Source organism: Phyllostomus hastatus, unplaced genomic scaffold, assembly GCF_019186645.2.
Source record: "Phyllostomus hastatus isolate PE091 unplaced genomic scaffold, TTU_PhHast_1.1 phas_scaffold_501, whole genome shotgun sequence".
In the NCBI taxonomy this organism is placed as follows: domain Eukaryota; kingdom Metazoa; phylum Chordata; class Mammalia; order Chiroptera; family Phyllostomidae; genus Phyllostomus; species Phyllostomus hastatus.
The window spans coordinates 48,146,900-48,165,213 of NW_025334033.1; the positions used below are offsets into that span (position 1 = coordinate 48,146,900).

The 18,314-nt window shown below is 35.0% G+C and overlaps 1 protein-coding gene across 6 annotated transcripts in view; it reads left to right on the forward strand.

Annotated features, from left to right (window-relative positions):
• The window catches only part of PCNX1 (pecanex 1), a 123,829-nt gene that overhangs the window by 44,485 nt on the left and 61,030 nt on the right, over window positions 1–18,314 (forward strand). For 4 of the 6 annotated variants that reach the window (XM_045823012.1, XM_045823013.1, XM_045823018.1 and 1 more), the window contains exons 7-8: window positions 4,043–4,175; window positions 9,522–9,706. The exons of the other annotated variants lie outside the window; for them this stretch is intronic. In XM_045823012.1, coding sequence (XP_045678968.1) covers window positions 4,043–4,175; window positions 9,522–9,706 — 318 coding nt within the window. The remainder of the gene's footprint in view (window positions 1–4,042; window positions 4,176–9,521; window positions 9,707–18,314) is intronic. 6 annotated transcript variants of the gene reach the window in all.

Here is an 18,314-nt window from a genome sequence, read left to right on the forward strand (position 1 = left end):
GTTGGCTCTGGTGGGCTAGCTCAGTTGGTTAGAGTGTTGTCCTGATATGCCAAAGTTGCAGATTCCATCCCTGGTCAGGGCCCATGCAAGAAGCAACCAATGAATGCATAAATAAGTGGAACAACAAATTGATGTTTTTCTCTCTCTAAAATGAATATATTAAAAAATTTATTTGAAATTTGTTTTTAAAAATTCTATTTATTTATTTTTAGAGAGAGGGGAAGGGAGGGAGAAAGAGAGGGCAAGAAACATCCATGGGTGGTTGCCTGTTGCACACCCCCAGCTAGGGGCCTGTCCTACAACCCAGGCATGTTCCTTGACTGGAAATCAAACCAGCAACACTTTGGTTCGCAGGCTGGCAGTCAAAAAATAAGCTAAGACTCTTCTAATTAAAAAAATACATTTAAAAACCACATCATCTAAATACATGTCCTTGAAAGTATTTCATAAGTCTTGTCATTCATGGTTTTTGAATCATTTGAATATTTGTCAGTTTTCCTACTTTGCCTACACATGCATAAAATTTAGTTGTACCTAGAGTTCTAAATCTCTACTATTTGCATTTTATGCTGTTACTATTTTACTAGTTAATTTCATTTTTTTTTTGCTAGGAGATAGAGTTTTAAGCAATATAAAAATATCATCTTCAAAACCTGGTTTTAAAGTGTTTTCTCTCTGCTGTTTATTTTCCCAGCTTAAAGACTTTGTTGTTTTTCTTTTATAAAATTAAAGGGTTCAAAAAGAGTTTATTGCAGTTGGATTGTGGAAGTGAATTTTCATTAAGCTTGGCTATAATTTATTTGACTGTGCTTATGGCATATTATTTTAAGTGTTTTAAAGACACTTTTCTTGACTCTAATAGAACTGACTCCCTCTCAACCCTATGCTGAGTAGAAATGTTCTGTATAAGTAGCACTTTCCCAAGGGCATTGTTTAGTCTTATTTGTTGTGCCCATAAATAATGTAGTGTTTTCAGTTGAATGTGTGATCCTAGACACTGTTAAGGTAATTGCTATATTAAACTTTGAAAATTCTTTTAGCATTAGATATTTATGTACTGAATATTATAGAGGACAATTTATACAATAACTATAACTCCATTTTAATACATTGTTCAATGGATGCCTAAACTTCTTGATATGTTTACAAAACTATTAAGTAAGAAGTGTTAATATGTGTTAAGTGATTTTGTAGATGACAAAATATAAATGGTGTGTAAATAGCAAAAAGAAATGGTCTTTTCTGAAGCTAAAGAGCATTTTGACTCGATGTAGACACTTTATTTTGGCTTTCCATCCCACACTGTGGAATAGGTAGCTCTTACTTGAAATAAACTCTGTGAAGTCTTCGGTAGGAGGAAGACAGTAAAGAAAACTGTTTTCCTATTTCCCACTCTCGGTGTTCAGTGATGACTTACTGCTCCCCCCCCCCCACCAGTTCTGAATAATTTCAGTGCACAGTATGGATTAAGCTATTCTCCATAAATTGTATCTGTATACATTTTATTCCTCTATTTTGGTTAAAAGAAAGTATCTAAAATTAGAATGTTTGAAAGTTTCTCAGTGAAGTGACTGGACCTGTAAATTGACCAACAGTTTGTTACAGTAGAATAGAAATCTTCAATGTAAGTTCACGAAATATTAAATTGATTTTAAAAGAGTGATTTTAAATTCCACAACCCGAGGTCACCTTGCCGATGTCTAAGAGCCGTGAACAGTTACAGCAGTCTCTCACCTGGGATTCCCGTCCTCCGAGTGACTCGTTCCCTTTGCTCTGTTTCCCTCGTCCAGCGACCGCCTTGCCAATGTGTTTTCCCCGAGACAGTGCTGGTTATGGTTTTCTTTGGTTGAGTTCATGGTTGTCAGAAACAGGCAAAGCACACACTATGCTTTGTAGATCGTGGTACCAGAAAGGTGCTCTTGAGTTTCTAAGTCAGCACTGCTATACAACTTCCTATGTTGATGGAAATGTTCTATATTTGTACTGTGCAATAATGGTAGCCACTAGCCATAGGTAGCTGCTGAGCATTTGAAATGTGGTTCACAAATCTGATAAACTGAATTTAAAATTTTATTTAATTTTAGTTAAGTTTAACCACACTGGCTAATGGCTGCTATGTTGGACAGCATGGTCTAGATGACCAGATTTGATCAGCATCATTTGTTCTCACAGGTCTTATATATTATAACTTTGCATGCATGAGCTTATATATCACGTCTTTCTCACAACAAAATTTTCATTGTATCAGTAAAACTGGAGGAAAAAGAAAAATATTAGCTCAAAGAATCAGTTGTGGTTTGGATCTAAAGCTTAATTCTTATTTAGCTGCCCAACTTCAGAATGTCATGTAGTGTGTGAGCTAAAAAAGAAATAAATAAGTGTATATAAGTAAGTAATTATAAGTAATATAAGCATCCTGTAATTTGTGACTTACACTTCGTATTGGCAGAAGCTTGCCAAATGTGTAAACTCATTCTGTGCTTGTCATTCCTTCAAGAATAAAAACAGTACCTAAAGACAAAGAAGTCGGCCCTAGCTGGTGTAGCTCAGTGGATTGAGTGCAGACTGTGAACCAAAGGGTTGCCAGTTTGATTCCCAGTCAGGGCACATGCCTGGGTTGCAGGCCAGGTCCCCAGTGGGGACCACATGAGAGGCAACCACACACACATTGATGTTTCTCTCCCTCTCTTTCTCCCTCCCTTCCCTTTTCTAAAAATAAAATAAATAAAATCTTAAAAGTATTAAAAAAAAGACAAAGAAGTCATTGTCTTCTGGAGGTAATATATCACCAATCATGATGGATTAACTACACAAAGAATATTTACTGGTACAGCCTGAGGAGGCGATGAAATGTAAACATTTAAAAGAATACTTTATTAATTGGCGTTGGAATTGATGGAAATGGCTGTTGCTAAGCAGGGTAGTGATTTAAGAATTAGTAATGTTTTAAAATGTGAAGAAGGTTTGCAATAGAACTGAAATCTAAATATAATATTCTTGATTTTATAATCCATTTCATACTTACTAAAAAAGGGAGTTTTCATGTATTTGGAAACAATGCTTCTATACTAAGTTGTTTTGTCTTTAGTCATATTTCGTTTCAAAATATCCTGTCTATAAATTAAAGTGATTCTTAAATTATTTAGATCACTAGCAAACAATTGTTTTAAATTCAAATGTATAAACATCATTTTGCATATTGTCTTAGAAACTCAAGTCGATTGGTATGGTTTTGTAAAATTTTATGTAGTAATTCTGTTAAGCCATTGCTGTGATTTTTCTCATTGTGTATTGTTTTTAGTTTGTACTTCATTGCTTTTGGATTAAGTTAGGAGTTTCCATACTTGTCTTTTTGCTGATATTTGCTTCCTAATGCTGAGGGGACAGTGCTGGGGGCATAGAGTTCAATCGAGTTTGATGGCAGCAAACTACTTCACAGTTAGTAGGTAGTATTAGGTATTAGGTATTCTTGCTGCCTTTCAAAGGCTAGTTGTGCATCCTAGCAGTCAGTGGTTTCATTACTGCTGCCAAAGTTGTGGCACAGGGTAGGATGAGGCACACTTAGGGCCTTGTTCCTCGGCATCAGAAATGAAGTAATGTCGTTGCTGCTTTTTCTGTCCTCACGAGAGTAAGAAACTAAGGCCCCATGCTGTTAGTAGGAACTAACAAATAGTTATAAAGGCTGACTTAATTAAAGGGGGAAAGAGGAATATGGGGCTAAATAAATAAGACTTTTTGAAAAACGTTTAAAACATAGATCTTAAAACAGGAAATTGAGGCTGAAGAGATGATGGCGAGGCCAAATAATAGGTCAATGACAGACGATACTTTTAAAGGAACAATTATCCTTAAAGAAGCGACTGATATGTTTTGTGTATTCCTTACTATGATGGATTAACAGTGTGTGTAAGAAAACCATTTAGCGCAGTTAAACAAGTTCCCTTTACCTTTGAGGGTGGGAAGCCAGGGAGAGAGACAGGCTCAGCTGCTAGTTAAATGTCCGACCGAGGCTCCTATTTGACCGAAGTCTGTCTTAATGCAGCAGCACAGGCCAGCGAGGAGGCGGTGGCATTTCGCCGTGAACGCAGCACTTTTAGGCGCCAGGCAGTACGGCGCCGGCACAATGCAGGGAGTAACCCTACCCCTCCTACCTTGCTCATCGGATCGCCCCTAAGGTACGGTATCTTAAAGTTCCACCAAGCTTAGCATGCATGTCACAGACGTTCTAACGTGTTCTGTCAGTCCCAGGAAAGCATTGAAACAGCTTTGTTTTCCTTGTTCCAGTTTCTCTCATATACTTTTATGCTCTTTAGGTTTTCTCTGCATGTGACCATGGACCTATTGCATTATGCATGCCTTATGTTGCACTTCTTAAACAAAATGATCAGATTGGTGTAGCCAGTTTTATTTTGAAAAAAATCATGTTAAGGTAGTTTTAGAAATGTAAATAGAGGCCTTAAGACAGCTCTTCATTTTTTCTACTCCAAATTAATAATAATACAGCATCTTGACTTTGTTTAATACAATCAAATATAGACTGAGTATTCCTCAACAAATATAAACTTGTTGAATAATAACACATAACTGACCTCAACTTGAAACCAGCTAGGTTATTTCACTAAAATATATATTTTATTTTATATTGCTGAAAAATTGGTGTTTTTATTTCATAATCACCAGGACCTAGTAAATGACATGAAACTAAAATATTTAATTTATGATAAAGTATGGCCAGTTGGATATACATACATATTTTTGAATGCACATTTATGTTGAGTTTCTCACCTTCTATAGTGTACTGAACAAAAACAGTTTTATTTTTTTCCAGTATCCTAATTAAGAAAATGTCTATTTTTAATATTGGGAACAATATTGCATTAAAATTTTGGTGTTATATTTTCAATTTTGTCAAATCTAATGAGACTATGTCTTGTGTTAGAAATATAAAAGTCTGTTCAAAAGATTTGTGCTTTAAGAATACAAATATAAACAAAAATACTGTGCATGTGCTTGCTTAAGCAGTGCATATATTATACCACATACTTCTGTTAATCTTTGTGTTCAAAAGCACCATTATCGAAATTATTTTCCTTGTATTTCCCTTTGAGATTTGAAGGGCATTTGATAAAATGACAGCTGGTGAATGCATGGGAGGTTGGAAGAGATAAACCCACCTCCCTTGTTAAAGTGTTGTTCTTAAGAGTAGCAGAATCCTTATTTCTTTACTTTATATTCCTTTGGAATTTATGACTTGGTTATTTTACATTATAATCAGGAACATTATCTTTCATAGGTCATGTTCCTAATTAATCCTACAGTTATACATAATTCTGTAAAAGTATGATATATTAGTTCAATCCATATTTAAAATATAAAAATGGGAAGGCACCAATTAAAAGAAATATTTGATCTAGAAACCTTTTCTGAGCACCTTTGCTTTTTAAGCCCTCCTCTTCTGTTTCCTTCCCAGCTCTCTCCCTGTGCTTCCTGCTTTTCTGTCTGCTGGTGGATTTGGGGTCTAGTCCCAAACTGCAGAAAGAGCTTAGCGTTTTATTTTACTTTTTCTGTTTTGTGTTTTCTAACCTCTTCTTCTTGTCCCTTGAATAATACTTGCCATAGAGTTCTTCTTTGCTTTCCTGTTCACTCCATGTTGCTATTTCTTAATCCTTTTTAAAACCTTCTCTTTAGTTTTTAAAAATCCTTTCATTCTTTGCCACAAACAAGTCTGCTGGATCCCACTCATCAAATGTATACAGATTAGTTTTTCCTCTCCCTGGTGGAATAGTAAAGAACTGCGTTCTAACTCCAGCCAGTCACGCAGGAGTTCTCCATGTTTTTGTAGAATTTTAAATATTTTACCATTCAAATGAAGATATGATATGAAACTTATTTATAAAGGGCTCACATTAGAATTTTTTAAAAGTCATCTTCCAGTAGTCGGTATGCAGACTTTGTCAGGTTCCAGGATATTTCCGGTACAGAGGTTGTACGTATCTTAAATAGGGTGACTTCTCCCTGGATGAAGTGATATAAAATTTAGCTGCGAGGAATTAGGAGCAACACCAGTTTAATAAAATAATCTTTTTTAATTGCAAAAATATTCAGGAAAAGTATATTGGTGTTAATTCTCAGTGTGAGTTACATCATAACAATTTCATCTTAAAGTAAATACAGGATAGCATGGTCATGCAAAATTTGAAAAATGTATCAAAAAGAAATGGAATAAGTATGATAATACTTTAATTATAATGATAAATACTAGTCAAATCTACTAACATTTTAAACTTTAGTGAACAGTTTAAATGATCGACAGTCTAAAAAGCAACTGGGTAAGATATGTCTTCAAGGATTGGAAGTGAATCAATTTCCTCATAAAGAAAATTTGCAAGAATTTTTAGTGCTTATTTGAATGTCCTGTTTCAGTACTAATTTTAAAAGTATTTTTTTTGTTGTTAAGTTAGCATCATAGGGTAGGTTTTGTAGGCCCTAACTAGTTCTTTTGGTTACTAGAGATAAAGGCGAAGACAAAGATCTAAAAATTTGGTAACATTAAGTCTATATTTACGTCTGTAGTTATTAACTTAAATGTGATATTTTTTAGAACTCTGTGTAATAGGGTGGAATGAAAAGAAATTATCAGTGCATTTGGGGAAGGGAAAAAAGCTTTAGTGTATCCTTAGATTTATTTTTTAAGATATCATAGGATTGAAAGATCTGTAACCACATAAGGCCACTGCAATAACAGAGTCCGAGATTAGGAATTCAGAGACGATTTTGTGAGTTCAGGAATGGATCCACCACATATTTGTTGTCTGTGTACTGTGTTCAAGGCCCTCTTCTGAGTGTCTTGATAATGTGATCATCCTCTCCGAGTTTGCTTTTTAGTTGGAGAGACGCACGCAAAGAGACCTAACAGTATACGTCAGAATATGCCAAGTACTAAATAAGTGGTACAGAGGAAGGAAAGGCCGCCTGTATTTTTCTGTCATTCCAGTTGGAAATGTTGATTAGTGAGAATGCACGTCAGCGATGCGACGGGTAGCTGACAGAGACAGACCTAAATTTCTACCTTTCCTTTGCTTCGTTGTAAAATAGTTGCTATCTTTCCTCAAACTGGTTGTTTTGATATGCAATTGTACTGTAAAAAGGATTGATTATGGTCAGTTATTAGCTTAAGGTGAAGTACAACCCTTGAGGAACAGTTTTCCTAGTAATTTCTGCAAAAATGACAGGCTTTTAGTTGCCGAGGATTTTGGAAATAGGAATTCAAGGGAAATGAACATTTTATGACTGGCTTTTGATGTTCAGAAACGACATTTACAAAACTTTCTGGAGTTTTCAAACATCACTTGATGTTTTGAAAACCTTTTTGTGTATTTGGATGTGTTGAAGATTAGTGTATTCTCATGTGTTCGCATTAAAATACACCTAACTGCCATATAGCACCTTCGTTTATGACTTTAAGTGAAAAAATTGACGGTAAAGTTTGTTGAGTATATATTCTGTAAAATTCTCTTCTGAATCTGAAGGGACATAGTACTTGAACTACCTAAATGTTTTTTTCCTCAGAATTCTCTCCCTTGTGAAATTTAGTCATTTTGGTAAGGTTTATGGATAAGTTTAGATAGTTCTGAGGAAGAGGAACAGATACTATGTATGTGTAGAAGATACTAAAATATTTGGTTATATTAGTTCTCAGGCTTATTTCCTGATTTATGTCTATTGTACAAAAGTTCTACTCTAAAAAAGTTATTAAATGAATACAGTTACAGCTTAAAAAATGCCTGTAAGCATTGACAAGTCAGCATTTTGTAGACTTGGTTTTTCTGTATGTTGCGTACGTTCCTGTGCTCGACTTACGAGTGCATATTTTTCATTGACTGCAAACGAAGACTGGAATATGAATGTTCCAGGTAGTGGTGATTACTAGAACTTTCTGTGGTGGTGCGACTATTCTATAATCTACACTGACCAGTATGGTAGATTCTAACTACTGGCTTCTACCTACTCTGGTGGCTTTTAGCTATGGGAGCCACTAGCCACTTTAAGTGGCTGTTAAGTACTTGGTATGGTTAGTGAAACTGTGGAAATAAACTTTTAGTTACTTTAGATTATCATATGTGGCTGCTGAGTCAGACAGTGCAGTCCCAGAGCGTATTCTGTTGCTGTAACCATAGACTTCAGCATATATGCAGCATTTTCTACTTAGTTTTTTATTTCATGGTTACTTCAAATGATAGCTCTCTTCACAGTCCACAGCAGATGAGTTTGTTTTATAGGCATCAGAGAAACCGGTGCACTGAATTCACAGGATTAGAGAGAAGTTGATAATCATGAAGATAATAGAGTAACTAACTATATAGAGGAGGACATCTGAAGGAGCATTCTTCTGTTTCCTAAAAGGTCTAGTGACTTTAGTAAAGAATGCAGTATTGCATTGAACATAATGTAGAGAATGACATATAATAATTATACTCAAAATGTTTTCATGAATTTAATCAGTTTAAATTGAGTATTGTACTAAGAATATTAAAATTTGCAGTGTTTTAAAATAAGTATAAAAATCTAAAATGAGTTAAGAATTAGTATACTTTCTTAATTTTAGATAATTTTAAGATAACATAATTTTTATAAAAATGTTTAATAAATTTATAAGCACAAAATACTAAGTGTTTTTAGAACTTTATAAAATTTAGGAAAGACTGTAATTCCCCTGGTTTTCAGATTATTCCTAGGATTTTCTAAAATGAGTTCTTGTTAATGATACTGTAATAATGGATTGGAAAGGTACTAATGGAATTTAAAGGGACATAATTATTGTTAACTGACATCTTCTATATAAGACCTATGACCTTATTTCAGAAATATATAGGCTTTTAATAGAAAAAACCCTTTATGTACTAATTATACTTCTTCCAGTGTCCCAGCGGTCATTAACTTACTTGGTTAAGTTGGTGTTTGTTATATAAATTCTCTTGCACTAGTTTGTGATTTTCTTTTGACTCAAAATTATTATCTTGGTTGAATTTCATAAAGATTCTTTGGTTTTCAGGTGCATAGAAATTCTGTTTTATTGTGAATTTGAGAGGTCAGAATATTTGAAAGTGCAACTCTAGAATTAGTATTTTAAATAAAAGTGCATATTTAACTGAAAAATAGGATTTATTTATTGGGGACCAGCTACAACCCACATATATTTTATGTACTTGTGATTCTTCTTTGCTGCTTTCTCTTTCCTTATACTAGAACTTTTTTGGCTTGAGGTGGAAAAAAGGCACAGATTGATTAACTTACATATACCTTAAATGTTTCCTGCGCTAATCACTATGAATCAGGTTTCTAAGGACCAAAAGATAAGATGGCAGTATAACCTGTATATTTTACAAAGTTTGTTGATTCTTATGTTACATTGAGAAAGTTTTGAGTTTTTTCAGATCCGTTTTTTCTATATTGACTTCATTCTAGCTATTGTTTTCTCTTTTCTTCCCTGTAATGTCTCCCCAATCCATGTTTTTTCCTAGCCTTCAAGATGGGCAGCAAGGCCAGCAGTCCACAGCCCAGGTCAAAGTCCAGTCCCGTCCCCCTTCCCAGGCTGCAGTGCTCAGTGCTAGTGCCTCCTTGCTGGTGAGAAATGGGAGTGTCCACTTAGAAGCATCACATGACAATGCATCTGCTGTAGGCGGCAGCAGTTTGCACGATGAACTTGGTATGCAGGCCTTATGTAATCTTGGTGATACCACTGTAATGCAGCAGTTAATGGGCAACAGTGATTGCAATTCTTTCCTGAGGTAGCTTTATTTTGGAACTATGTGTAAAGGCACTTTTTATAGGATTTGTTCTGTGCGTAAGGAACATTTGAAGTTCGTTTTTCCCTTCTCTGTTCCAACTGTTACTCTGCATTTTCTTTTGAGCATGTTTATTATTAATAGGTAGTTAAAAGTATTAACAAATATTCATACTTTGGTGTCTCTTACAATGGTTTGGACAGCTCTGTTATTCCTTGGTATTTGTACCATGTGGGGAAATGATTAAAAAAATTATTTTGATTAATCATTAATTTCTTTGAATTCTCTGAATGTGCCACAGGAAAGGCAAAAACGCTTTCTACTGCTCCGTGTCTATAGAGTCTTCCTTTCAGGTGTGCCGCGTTTCACTCCCACATTCGTCACCTGGAGTAGGACTTACTGTCACTCTGGAGACGGCACTCTCAAGACGCTACTGCTCTATACTCATCAAATAATGTCATTGATTTTTTCTTTTTGTCTTAATACATCTATAAATATGTTATTAAGTAGTTAATTCTCAGAGAGGTGGTGTAGTTTAAAATCTTAATAATGCATATCTCCTGAAATACAGGTACCAGTTTCATGCCTTCATGATAGCCTTTTTTCCCCAAAGATTTCATTGATTTATTTTTTGAGAGGGGAAGGGAGGGAGAAAGAGAGGGAGAGAAACATCGGTGTGTGGTTACCTCTCGCATGCCCCCCACTGGGTACCTGACCTGCAACCTAGGCATGTGCCCTGAGTAGGAATCAAACCAGCAGCTGTGCTTCACAGGCTGGCACTCAGTCCACTGAGCCACACCAGCGAGGACCTTCTTAACAGTCTTTTATACCACTTTGGTTTCTACTTCTCTGTACAGTTTCATTTTCTTGTGCTCAGAATGACAATGAATAACAATTTAAATAAATGTAATTAAGAAAATCTTGTTATTAAAAAGTACACATTTGAAGGGATTCCATTTGTTCACTATGATTTTGTTGACCCATTTATAACATTCATTTATAAAGATGATAACCCAGTCGATGCTTTGCTAGAAAGCTATGTGGTGTAAGGTGTCCAAATTAGGCAAAATAAAAATTCAAATACCATTTATTTTTCTCTTCCCATTTTGTGATACTTAGTTACAGAGAGATATTAAAAATATTAGATATGCATGTTGATGAAAATCATCTTTAGAAAATCTATAGAAACTTGAAAATGGTCACCTAAGATATTCATAACATTAGAATGTGCGGTGATTTCTAAATACAATGAAAAGGCAACAAAACATCTCATTTTAGAACTCTTGCTTTTGAACTTATAGTTGAAAGAAACAAGGGAATCCATGAGGAGGCTGTGTGAGAGAATAAGGTAGACTTCAGTTGAGTTACTTGCTTTGATTTATAGCAGTGATCCTTTTTTAGTTACAAATATACTCAGTTAATAATATCTTTTTATTGATGCTTCTCTTGGGTTAACCCCAAGTTCCTGTGAGCAGAGGTCTTGTCAGTTTGCGGCTGTAAAACCAAGTCACCGTCACCATTGCCACTGGGTTTATGGTGGTTGATTGTCTAAAGTAGAAAGGCTCAGTTTTTATTCGTTTGGATTTTTAGACTTTTTGTCAACTCATGCATAAAATGAAACAGTAAATGATTTTCTTTTGTAAAACTTACATTGCTCAAAAAACTTGCCTAGCAAGTTTTAATTGTAAAGTCCCATTCTAAATGCACAAGCAGATTACTGCATTTTTTGGACCATAAGACGCATCTAGGTTTTAGAGGAGGAAAATGGGAAAAAAAATTGAAGCAAAAAATGTGGTAAAATATTTAATAACATAAATAACATATATTTCACCAATGTAAATGTAAACAGAACTCAACAGCAGCATTAACAACCATTATTCCTCCCAAATGGGGGGGGGGGGCGTGTCATATAGTCTGAAAAAATATTGTTGAAAATGTGTATATATGAACTATCTCGGCAGTTCTGAAGATCCAGAAGCTCTTCTGATTGGAAGTGACTTAAGCATCTACTGGTGAATATTCAGAATATTTTCTTGAAAATCGAGTTTTATCTTTTATATTAGCCGCCTCCTGATAGCTAGGTGTGGTCCTGTGGTAGCTGAGTGGTGCCACGTCGAATGCATAGTAACAATGAACACGAAACAAGGGATCAAAGGACAGTGTGTGCCTGTTCACAGCACGTGATGGCCCAGTGAGATTCCGGAAATGAACTGCGGATGAGCTGATGGAATTGTAGAGGCACTGATTTCTATAATATAGTCTAGTAGAATATTTTTGTTTTCTACATTATTTAATTTGACAATAGTAAGTTAATTTTGTGTGAATTGATTTGGTATTATATAATCAAATATGTTAAAGTTAGCTACAGCATTCCCTAAAAGTACAGACTGTTTATCAAGATAGCTTTCTTCCAAATTTTGCTTCTTTAATTGAAAAATTTTAAATGTACAGTACTTGTGTTTGAAAATGTATACAGCCTGTCCAAAAGGTATCCAGCCATGTAATATGAAAAATAAGAGACTTTTGTTGAAGAAGACACAAGGAACATTGTATATAGGACAATGACGCCTCAGTTCCCTTCAAAGTAGGCACTTTGAGACCTCACACAGTTCTTCCAGTTGCCATCATCAGCCCTGTTGTATTTTTTGAATCTCAGCTGGTGGTCTGAAACCTCTTCTCTTTCAAAGGTGATTTTAGTTTTGGGAAAAGCCAGAAGTCTCAGGGTGCCAAATCTGGGCTGTAGTGGGGTTGAGTCACCTGGGTGATTTGATGTTTTACCAAAAAACTGTGCAGGAAACGTGATGCATGAACATTGTTGTGTTGAAGCTGCCAATCAGCAGTTGCCCAAGCTGCAGTCTTCAGGATCATCTGAATGGTTTCTGTGGAGGAATGTTCAAGCTTAATGTAAAATCTAATGCAGATTCGTTGCTCTCCTTGCTCAGTTATTTTGAATGTGATGGCCACACAGTACACATGCTCACTCAGTGACCTCTACCGCCCCCACCCACTGGTATAGTGAATTCATCATTGTTCACACATGTGCATTACAGTCCACTCTCCTTTGGCTGCCAGGTTACATCGAAGTTGCACAAATCGGTCTGGTTATATTAACAATGGTTGGACTTTCTCTATACAGACCTCACATGTATACATAATACATTTATATGAAATGCTCATACACATATACATACCAAACTTACATATATACACACATATGTATGTTTGAGCACATATAAATGTCTGTGTACATATATGTGATTGGTTCCTTTTTTAAAAAAAAATTTTTGGCCTCTCACTGTTCTGTGTTTGCTTTTAACCTGAGGAATAACCCTTTTGAATGAAAAGAAACTTGCAGTCAGACATTATTTAATTAAAGGCCTGGGTAGTTTTACTTAACTGTTTTCTATATGTTTACTCTGTGGTGTCATAGTAGATAACCATCTCTTATAGTGAGAATCCTTATTTCTATTTTGCATTTTGAGTAGCATCTCAAGGTTGGGTAAAACGGAATTATAAGTGTATAATTTAAAACCTGGTTGGAAAAATTTTGATGATTTTCTTTATTTCCATGCAAACTTATCTTTAAAAAGGTTCAAATGATATAAGTGATGGATAAGTTTTAAAGTTAGCATCTTTCGAAAAGGAAATTACTATCAAAGATTTTCTCCAATTCTTCAGAGTTGCTCTTTTTAAAAAACCACATTTTAAAGGTTAATTTCTTTTCCATCAGTCTTTTATTGGACTTAACTATATTCTGAAATAAATTGCAGTTTTACTAAATAAAACAAAACCGTGGTTAGTGCCAGATAAGTCACACAGGAGACTCTGAACTCAGGTAGCTTTGAAATTCTGTTTTGTATCTGTTAAGCTTTTTCTATAAAATTTAGCAATTGCTTCTCAGTTGTTAAGCGAATCCCAATTTCTATTTTGAATTAAGACTAATAAATTGGTGAAATGATGGAACATTCTATTACAGTTGATAGTTAAACTCAATATGTAACATCTCAGAGGAAATGCACCAGCTAAAATCAGGTAAAGTAGGAAAATTTACATGTGTTTTTTTTCTGTGTATGAAATTAGTGGTAGTCATTGCTTTGAAAAAGCATATACAAAATTACTTTATTTTCATGTAAAATATTGTTATGTTAAAGTAAGAAGAGTGGACAATGATTTTATGTTTATCAGAACATAAATATAAAATAATAAATACCATAGATAGTGTTCCTCGGATGATTGAAAACTTTTCCTAATTTCATTAATGTATTAGAGGTGTAAAAAGTGATGAATGAATTGGTTTTTCTAAGGTATTCTTTTGTTTCCTTACCATAACAAGGGTTGACAAAAAGAAAGTATTCTTTGAGATAATCCACTTTACTGTAGAATTCATTAACTTGAATGTGTAGTCAGCTCTAGAAAAAGGCCTAAAGGAAATTTGGCAGGACCCTACTGCCCCTTTTATTAAGCAGTTTACCCCAGCTGTGTACTAAACAGTAATATGATTTCAAGGCTTTAAAAATTTTCACTTTAAAAAGTAGAGACTCAAGCCCTGGCTGGTGTAGCTCAGTGGATTGAGCGCGGGCTGCAAACCAGGCATCGCAGGTTCGATTCCCAGTCAGGGCACATGCCTAGGTTGCAGGCCATGGCCCCCAGCAACTGCACATTGATGTTTCTCTCTCTTTCTCCTTTCCCTCTCTAAAAATAAATAAATAAAATCTTTGGAAAAAAAAAAGTAGAGACTCAGATGATCTATACTTTTAGTGATTTTTATTAGAGTTTTTCTGGTTTTTAAAAAGATTGTGCTATGTACTACTATGTAGCATTTGGGGCTACATTGTAAGTACTTTTCCTTTCCTTATTACTGTAAACACAGATGTCAGAGGGCTGTACGGGTCCTTGGAGTCTTTCCTTCAGTCCCCTATGTTATGGTAGACCCATTTTTATTTATCTAAACAAAATGTTACATTCTTTTTGCAGCAACCTTGATCTTATCCTTTATTTTTTTTAATTCAAAAACTACTAAATTCTATTTCTTGTTCCCTTTTGTGGGGAAGAGCAACATAAAGTGTATATAAATGAAAGTAAAATGTTTCTACTGAATGATTTGGGAGGGCATTTAAACTATAGACCAAATTTTGATTCACAAAGTTTATAAACCTGCCAAGATAGATGTGCATGGATACTCATTGTAATGTTGAAAACTTTAAACAACCCAAGTATCTGTTACTAGAGAACGCTGAAAGAAATGATAGTACATCAACATAGTGCAATATTTGGAACTTGATATATCAGTATTATTGACATGAAAAACTAAGCTGTTTAGTAAGCAGAAGAAGTAAATTTTAGGAAGCGTGTGGGGAGCGATTCATTTGTCTTTGGACAAAAGGTGTATTAAAGTTGTTCAGAGGAACACAGAAACTGCTCTTTGCAGTGGCTGTCTCTGAGGAGAGTGGAACTTTCTTCATTTTATATACTACTTTAGAACCTTCCAATGCATAGTATTTTTAAAATAAACACAAACATTCAATCTCCAGAAATCTTGATTGTTATCCTGTGGGAATCTCCCTGACCTCATGCTGCCTTACACTCATTTACGTTGGTTCTTACTCTTTTTCCCCTTTTGGTTTTAAATCAATTTTATTGATATATTATTTAGATATGGTGAATTGTATATGTTTAATGTAAAATTTGATGAGTTTTAACAAATGTGCATCCCTGTGAAATACCATAATCAAGATGTACAACATTTCCATCATCAAGAAATTCTGTGTCCCTGTTGCCGCCCATCCCTCCTCCACCTCTGCCCTCAGGCAGCCACTGTGTGCTTTATGTCATTGTGGTTTTCTGTCTCCAAGAAGTTTATCTAAATACAGTTGCACAATTTGTGGCGTTTGTATTTAGTTTCGGCTTCACTTGGTGCTTTAGAGATGTGTTGTGATTTGCACGTGTTCATAGTTTCGTGTTCCTGGGTGTTATTCTAGTGTGTGGGCACACTGTATGTTGTGTCCATTCATCTGTTAATGAGTGTTTGCGTCGTTTCCAGTTGGGCTGTGGGAATAAAGCTTCCAAACAGTTTTCAAAGGTGGTTTTACTACCTACCAGCAATGTATGCGAATTCCAGTTGTTCCTATTCTTGATGACATTTGCTGTTGTCGCCTTTTAAGTTTTAGCTGGAATGGATATAGCATGGTATCTCATTGTGGTTTGAGTTTACATTTCTCTTATGACTAAGGATGAGAATTTTTTGATGTGATTATGGGCTATACATACATCTTCTTCTGTGAAGTGTGTTTAAATCTTTTACTCTCAAAATTGGGTGACTTGTCTCATTACTGAGATGTACAAGTTCTTTTAATATTTTAGATAGAACTGATTTGTTAGATACAAATTATATTTTCTCCCATTCTGTGGCTTGCCTTTTTGTTTCCTTGATCAGTCATGATGCCATCAATATCAGTGTTACCAATTATTTAACCAAGATAAGAAAGAAAATGTGAGTGGATGATGAAATCATAGCAGAATATGAACTTGTACATTCACTTTTGGAAAGGTCACCTGATCTGGGGATTAGATGGTGGGAGTAAAGACCTCATGAAATGAGGCGTGTCCTGTTAAATCATGTCAGTAAATTAGTATTACTTAGTATTACTAAGTAAATCTCTTTTACTGTTGCCAGATTATAGACTTATCTGTCTTTCCTTACCAGTCCTGAAAAGCACTCTTCCAAACCAACCTCTTGGTTCTTGTACCTGCCCTTTGCTTAGTGTTATCCTGTTTTAAAAACAGCACAGTGTTGCACATTAAACCTTTCGATTAAAAATAGCATAGTGACCTGATTTCCATTGTGGTACTAGTTAAAGTGGTTTTAGAAGCCTGAGACTTTTAGTCTAGACCAGGGGTTGGCAAACTACAGCCCTATGGCAAAGTCCAGCTTGATGCTTGATTTTGTGAATAAAATATATAAAGTAAATATGCATTTATATTATGTGTTTGCTGTGGCTGCTTTCATACTGCAGTGGCAGACTTCAGGTGTTCCAGCAGATACCATTTGGCCCACACGCCTAAGATATTTATCTGGTCTTTTACAGAAAGTTTCCTGACTTCTCGTCCAAGGAGAAGCAAGTCCATTAACCTACAAGCAGCAATAAATGAGTCATTTCTGTCTGCATGAAAACTCATGTTTCCTCAGAGACTCATAGTCACTACTCATTATAATAAGGGGATGCTATCCAAGAAATTGGAACTAATCTTAAACGCCCTTTCTCAAAAGTATAATAATGTATTAATCCTTACCACCATCAGAAGTGAGCATTTTTTGTAGAGTACTTAAGTTAGTCATATAGATAGATATATGTGGTCCTTTAACAGCCTTCTAAAAAAAAACTTTATAAAGTTGCCTCCCTTGTATATTTGTCTTTGCTCTTCCAGTCCTGTCTGCTCTAAGAGTGATACTAGAAAAGTGAAGTCAATTAAGACATGTCAGGATTAGGCCTTGAGGATGCAGATTTTGACCAGGATGATTTTCGAAAAAGGAAATCATCCAGGAAACTTAGGAGGCCTCCTTTGTTGTTGGTACTGGATGATTAGAACACCTTGCAGAAGATTTATCTTTCTAGGACCTGTCTCCTTCCAAGATGCACAGGTAAAATCAGACTGGCATCTCAAGCCAAATTGTTGGGGTAAGGTGAGCACCAGCCTTACAAGTCTTTATGCATTTGACTTTGTGTTCCTTGTTGAGGATTTTAATTGATAGGACAAGTTAGAGAATCCTATTCATTTCTTACATCTTATATCAGTTTTTTTGCCAGTGATTATGTAAATTGCTGCACCATTTATGCCTTCAGGCACATGCTTCCAATGTCCATGTTTCTTAAATCAGTATCCAGTTTTACTTGTCTTCCTGTTGATGGTCATTGATAAATTGGCCTGTGGTAGAAATTCTACCTCAAGAAAATAGTTTTGTGTAATTAAATTAAATTTTTATTTTTTTAATTTAATTTTTATAGAAATTAGTAGTTACTGAATTCAAGACTGAGAAATACTAGATACCTTTTTTTTTTTATCTTTGGAGATGCTGTGTCATAGCCAGTATCATTATTAAGTTTGAAATTCCACCCTCCATATTGTTTATTTTTTCAGAAATAGATTTTTCTCTTTAAAAATTGTGATAGAGCCATTCTATTAAATACAGTTATGATCTGGGAGTGTAATTATGATGAGATGACTTAGTTTATAATCATAACTCCTGTGAAGAGGACATGCTACATTCATGTTCTACTTTCTTCCCAATTCCTGATCATTAGAAATAATTAAATTGAAGTACATTTCTTAATACAGAATAATGTTAAGGTAGGGTTATTAGTAAGGGCATGTTTTACTTTGGATCCAAAGGTTAGTAACTGTGATCATGGTTTTAATGATCAAGGCATCATTATATGCCTTGAACAAGGCATATAGGGTTCGGCAGAAGTAACACCTGCTTGAGTGTTTGGTTGGTAGGGTAATAATTTATAGTTTTAATTTGAACATTTC